This window comes from Priapulus caudatus, unplaced genomic scaffold (assembly GCF_000485595.1).
Source record: "Priapulus caudatus unplaced genomic scaffold, Priapulus_caudatus-5.0.1 Scaffold11, whole genome shotgun sequence".
NCBI classification, from domain to species: domain Eukaryota; kingdom Metazoa; phylum Priapulida; class Priapulimorpha; order Priapulimorphida; family Priapulidae; genus Priapulus; species Priapulus caudatus.
Genome location: NW_014577072.1, coordinates 936,499 through 943,180, shown reverse-complemented (window position 1 = coordinate 943,180; position 6,682 = coordinate 936,499). Strand labels below are relative to the sequence as shown.

The following is a 6,682-nucleotide window of genomic DNA, read 5'->3' as shown; positions in this document are numbered from 1 at the left end:
GTGTCAGTTGTGTGTGTGTGTGTGGTGTTGGTGTGTGTGTGTGTGTGTGTGTGTGTGTGTGTGTGTGTTGCGTTATAAACGCGTTATAACTTTACTCAGCTGCCTTCCTCGTGTTGTTGCCGTTAGCCTGTTTATACTAGATCACTTGTCACAGTAGTCACTTTTTGGTTCCACTGATTTATTTGTGACAGTAATATAATTCATCGTTACGGTACTAGCGAGGTCGCGTTTTCCGCTGTGGTAAGGAAGGACCAGTGGCATGTGTCTCTAAGGACAGCCGCTGGCCCATCTATAACACAGCATGCGATAGTAACGCCATGGTTCTTTTTTTTAGCCAGTGTTACTTTTATTGAATGCCGACATCGAAGTGAGTAATCAGATTCATTTCGGATGTCTTCATTAAAAAATCGTGGAAATTATTATATATGTATATAGCATATGTATGATATGAGTAATTGGGCAAACTGCTATACCTGCTAATCACAAGCGGAACACCTACGGAAAATCATTCCTGTAATATGAGTCCCCAGCGTAACGTCACAACGGTCCGTTTTTTCTTTATGTATGCACGATCCCGTGAGTAAAGTTAATTGTTGATTGTTGATGGCCACCAGAACTCACTGTTATCTAAATTAATGATATAATAAAGCAAGACTACATTCTGCGATATAGATATGATATAGATATAAGTATAGATATGATATAGATATGATATAGATATGATATAGATATAGATATAGATATAGATATAGATATAAGATATAGATATAGATATAGATATAGATATAGATATAGATATAAATATAGATATAGATAGATATAGATATAGATATAGATATAGATATAGATATAGAATAGATATTAGATATAGATATAGATATAGATATAGATATAGATATAGATATAGATATAGATATAGATATAGATATAGATATAGATATTAGATATGAGATATCGATATAGATATAGATATAGAATATAGAGTATAGATATAGAATATAGATATAGATATAAAGGAGAAAATGGGAAGGGAGAGAGAAAAGAGAGTGGAGCGAGGAAGAGCGAGATAGACAACGTCTTTCGTATCGCTACGTACTCGTAACTCGTTCAGTGTTTGTTTAGGAATATCAGCGCCACCTCTGTAAGTGGTAACGCCGCTTAGGTTAACCTGGTATCCCGTCGACGTAAATGGTTCCTAACCGGTCACGCCTATATTCCTAAACAAATGGCATTAACAATGTAAGCGCAGCTGCCCAGGTATTGGCGTAGGTCGGTCATGGATGTGGGTGGCTTGATCAGTTGACGGCGATAGGTATAGCCGTTCTATTGGATGGTTAGTGGAGTATTAGACTGCTACGTGCTTAAAGCAGTAACGCGCATCCAGACACGAAATGATGTTGGCGACGGTGGTGTCGGTACGCATGTGTCGGATGTACATTCCGTACGGGCTTCTTGCTTCAGGTAAGTAACTACAGGTGGTTTGTTTCTTGTGCGATAACACATCTGTGTGGTAGATGAAATATGCACCAAGCTAATATTTACGCTAATATTCGCCATTGGTATGCATGCCTTTCGTTATATGTATTTTAAAGTTTGCGAAAGGTTAACGCACTTAAATTAAAGCAGTTTTCATTGCGTGTTTGTTATTTATGAAATTTATCACATGTTAACATACAGGAATCATCTATCTACTCTCTGCATTCTACACAATCGACTCTTCAACGTTCTCGACGATGTTCGCACGACGCCCCTTCCGAAGTCAACATGGAGTTTCCGGAAATCGTAAGCACCACACTTTTACATGCATCTATCAATAATGTGTGTGTGTGTGTGTGTGTGTGTGTGGTGTGTGTGTGTGTGTTGTGTGTGTGTGTGTGTGTGTGTGTGTGTGAGTGTGTATTATATGCATATTATATATATATATATAATCAAAAGCATAATTATTAAGAAGGTTAATACGCTCTTGATATAATCAGAGGTTAATAATGACAATATGTAGAAATGACAAATGACAATTAATGTAGTATTCATATCATATTATAATTATCACTTTTTATAGTAACAGGAACAACTTGTCTTGGAACGACCAACAGCACGCAAAATCAAACCACGTGCTTCCCTAGCTGTGAGCATGGATACTTCGCCTTGCCGGGGATGAGCGCCTGCAGACCATGGCTGGACTGTGACGAGATCAGTCAGATACGGATCACGGGTTATCTCAAGAAAGGCGGAATGAAACACGTAAGCTTTCTATAATATACGGTTGCAGTAATCTGCTGTTGATATGCTTGCAATCGTGGTCGAGATTGACATTTGTACGTGAGTTCCTAGTAGATTAGACACTTTTACACTGAATTAGCGTAAACATCTTGTAATAGGCGTCATTGCAATTATACAAAAATTGCTCCCTATACATGGATGTCGAACATTTTCTCCTACTAATTTCAGGTGCTTATGGGACGCTGGGAGAACCAGACGATAGCCTACCTTCGTTTTCAGACGACTTTCAAGAACCATTTTTCGAAATATCTCGCAAACTACCTGCTCTTCCAGCCGAACCCTCTCTTTGCGCGCGTGGTCGGTTACTGCGAACAAAAATGCCTGATCGTCATGGAATACTACCCGCTCAAGAACTCGTGGATGCTCGAGGAGGCGCTTTGGGAATCGAACCTCGTACACAGTAATTCGGCGACGGCGTTGCGTCTGCAGTTGTGCGTGGACTACGCACAGATCGTCGCCTTCATGCACGGAGAGGGCCGCATCATGTGCGACACGAATAACCTATCGAAGCTCAGCTCGCAGTACCTGCTCACCGACGACTTCCGGCTCGTCGCCGCCGACGTCGACCACCTTCAGGAGGCGAGCTCGCCGTGTCCGGTCTGGTTCGCGAAGGACTGGCGCTTCGTGTCGCCGGAGACGAAGAAGATGTCGCGAAAGAAGTGCACGCATGTCGTCGGTCTGCAGCAGCGCGCATGCGCTGACGAGCTGAAGCAGCTGCAGTTCAAGGCGGACGTGTGGAAGATGCCTGACGTGTGTCTGCTGTATCTCAGCCGAAACCCGGAGACGAACGAGATCATGGACGCTCGCAGCGAGCGCGTCGCCGGGTACCTAGACACGCTGCACGGCCGCTGTAAGCTACGCGACCCGCGCAAGCGACCCGACGCCGTCGAGGTTCTGTCGACGTACCTGAGAGCGCAGAAGGAGCTGTTCGCTCCCGAGTAAATGAATCCCGTAAAGAACGTGCAGAGATCGGCTGCGGCGCGTCTACTGCGCAGACGGGTCTCCATACAGGCACTTGGAGCGTTTCAATAAAATATAATGCTAAATAAATACGAAATTTGTCTGTCTGTCTGTCTGTCGGACTGTCTGTCTATCGGCGTGGGTATGCGTGTATGCGAGGGTGCGTGTAATCCCAGGCAAACACTGCAAGGCTCGTACCCGTCACAATATCAATGCACATATGACAAAAACTTACTTGCATCTTTCAGTGTCACCTCTGCAGTTGCTATTTCTTGTAGAACCGTACCACGCGTTCTTGATACGGATGGTCTCACTGCCTCTGCATCTCAGACGTCCTGTCTCATTCTCACAAATATCTGTCTGTTTTGCAGCTAGAAGAAAATTTTGCAATAATTACACATGTTATTACTAGACATATATGATTATTAGCGCAGGTACTAAAATAAGAACGGCACACTGATGGATAGGCGGGCGGATAGACAAAGAAAATGTAATATCTTCATGGATTATACATGCATATATTTACAACGATTTGTGTTTTTGTATCTGTCCTGTGTAAATAATAAGTAGTATAATATTATAATAGTTATAATAAGTAATATGAATTATGATTCACCTATACAGGCGACGATTGCAGTGCCAACCTATGGAGAAAATAATAGGGATGAAAAGATTAGGACGATTGTAGATACTAACATAGATTTCCAATTAGAGTCCGTTTGTCCATGACACAGATAAGACACATGTTACAGAGTCTATAGCACAATACATTTTGCAAAATCAATAGCTGAAACTTAGAGACAGAGTGCATGTAGACTAGTAATGCTTACCAAAATGTAATGCTATAGCAATATGACCCCATGAAAACAAAATAAAGCTACAATATTTACTTGATTAATGAACTTACGAGGAGCAGGAACAAAACACTTGAATTTTTCACCATTTCGATGACGTATTTCAGCAGACCTATAAAAAAAACAAATAGAATTTTATTGAATTTTTATGAATTAATCATAACGTTTGCAACACTATATATATATATATATACTTAATTGTAGCACAACTAAAGTTAATGTAATAACAACTGTAAATTATAATTTAAACTAACAATGTCACTATTTAAATTGTCACAATAAACGTTGCACGTCATTATGAGATTTTCATCACATTAACAGTCGGGTAATTATGCTAAAGTAAATATCTGATTGCGACGCAAAACATATCGATATTTTAATCAATCAATCATCATATGATATGATGCTAACAGATAATGTCACGTGGTGAAGAGCTACTACTATGACATACCACACGTATTTCTACGTTAATTTTGTTTTGAGCTAAGGTTAATTTTACTTCAAACAATTTAAGGACAATACCTTTTAAATATGAGCGTACTTTCAGAGTCTATAGTGCTTACCTAAACAGTTACTTACCTAAAGTTAGAGAGTAAGTTAGTAAGTTAGTTACTTACCTAAACAGCAGAGTGGGATCCACGCGTTGTCAATTCGAACGTTTGACTGGTAACAGTGTACGCGCGTTTAATCCTTTATATACGTTACGGGATAAACATACTTAGTAGACTTGGTTATTACCCGCATGCAGTCAGTTTGTGTTTAGATGACACAGTAAAATCATCGATTACTAATAATGAGTTCTGTTAGGTTATTAAAAGATGTATACTGTGTTAATGGTGCCAGTATAGTCAAGTAATCAGCCAGCATCAGAAGTGTAATACATTGACACATTCTGTCACGTAATGATCATGGTGGTTTGTGACAGCTGACATGATATATTTAATTACACAGAGCTCTAAATATAGATCTAGGTCATTGTAACGTAGTTAGTTATGCTGCATGACTAATTCTTATACGTTAGAGCTCACTCCTTGATGTGTATATGCTTAATGGAGATTCTTAAAACGCGGCCGTTACAAGCTTGGTCTGAGATCATCACTCTTGTCTGCAAACAAGTGGTTTTATATTTCAGTCGAGGACATTTGACTTATAAAAGATAAGTTAACGCTCTGTCGCAGTACATGGACCATCTCACTCTCACATTATAGTACAGCCCACAGTAACCTCTCCGTCTAAAGCGCACACGATTAAATGTCAAAATTACATGTTATTGAAGACCGTTTATTGTAAAGGTGAGACAGAACGCAAAATATCCGAGATAGTTTGGTAGAGGCTGAAAAGAATCACTGTTATATATATAGCTGCATAGCGGCCATGCGTTTTATGTTCGTGTCAAGGCAATTTAGCCTGAACGGGCGCGCAAGTATGGAAGGTCATTACCGCCAAAACCTACCTATTTTAATCGCGCTTAAAATGTATTTTAAGCGCGATTGAATTCCAGCCAATCAGAACAGTGGTTTTTAATTGCGCTTTAAATGTATTTTAAGCGCGATTGAATTCCAGCCAATCAGAACAGTGGTTTTTAATCGTGATTAAAATAGATTTTAAGCCCGATTAAAATAGGTAGGTTTTTGTGTGCGCGCGCGCGCAGGCTTGTGTGTGTGTGTGTGTGTGTTGTGTGTGTGTGTGTGGTTGTTGTGTGTGTGTGTGTGTGTGTTGTGTGTGTGTGTGTGTGTGTGTTGTGAGAGCAATGCAATGAATCAACAACTAAACCATGCGCGTGCTGCTATGTAAACATATTTGAATGTAGGCAATGTGCCACAGCATATATATAAATCTATTATTATTATTATTATTATTATTATTATTATGCGTGTGCGTGTGTCAGTTCTATATAGACGTTATGCTATCTGTTTTAGTGTAATATTAATAATCACATTATAACCATACTGATATAATCACTGTCAGTGCTGTGACTATACTTTACATATATGCTTGATATGCTATACGTATATACTGCCCCGTGATAAAGCATCCTACGTCAAGCTAGTAGTAATACGAGTAATCAGCACATATATGTGTGTATGGTGTATATGGTACACAGCACATATGGTGACGATCATTAAACGTTCCAGGACGGCCTTCATAATCAACCTGACACACAAACAAACGATGGTTCACACACCCAAACCTTCTCCCCACCCACACACATACACACACACATACACACACGCACACACACCACACACAGCCACACCCTCTCCCACACACACACACACATACATACACACACACACACACACACACACACACACACACACACACACACACACATACACACACAAACACACCACACATACACACACACACACACACACACACACACACACACACACACACACACACACCACACACACACACATAGACACACACATACACACACACGCGCAATCACACACGCACACACACACACACACACACACACACACACACACACACACACAACACAACACACACACACATACACACACACACATACACACCCACACACACACACACACAACACACACACACACACACACACACAC

The 6,682-nt window shown here is 40.4% G+C and overlaps 2 protein-coding genes across 2 annotated transcripts in view; one reads left to right on the top strand and one right to left on the bottom strand.

The window, feature by feature from the left end:
* Positions 1 to 4,770, bottom strand: part of LOC106807589 (adhesion G protein-coupled receptor L1-like) — a 10,724-nt gene extending 5,954 nt beyond the window's left edge. The window contains exons 1-4 of the mRNA XM_014809981.1: positions 4,712 to 4,770; positions 4,148 to 4,206; positions 3,857 to 3,884; positions 3,476 to 3,611 (exon numbers count right to left, since the gene is read on the bottom strand). Of these exons, the coding sequence (XP_014665467.1) occupies positions 3,476 to 3,611; positions 3,857 to 3,884; positions 4,148 to 4,183 (200 nt within the window). The 5' untranslated portion in view covers positions 4,184 to 4,206; positions 4,712 to 4,770. The remainder of the gene's footprint in view (positions 1 to 3,475; positions 3,612 to 3,856; positions 3,885 to 4,147; positions 4,207 to 4,711) is intronic.
* Positions 1,347 to 3,336, top strand: LOC106807570 (protein O-mannose kinase-like). The gene is made up of 4 exons (XM_014809946.1): positions 1,347 to 1,461; positions 1,678 to 1,782; positions 2,060 to 2,241; positions 2,449 to 3,336. Exons 1-4 carry the CDS (start codon positions 1,392 to 1,394, stop codon positions 3,220 to 3,222), a joined length of 1,131 nt encoding a protein of 376 aa, XP_014665432.1. The 5' UTR covers positions 1,347 to 1,391; the 3' UTR covers positions 3,223 to 3,336.
* Positions 4,771 to 6,682: the final 1,912 nt, after the last annotated feature.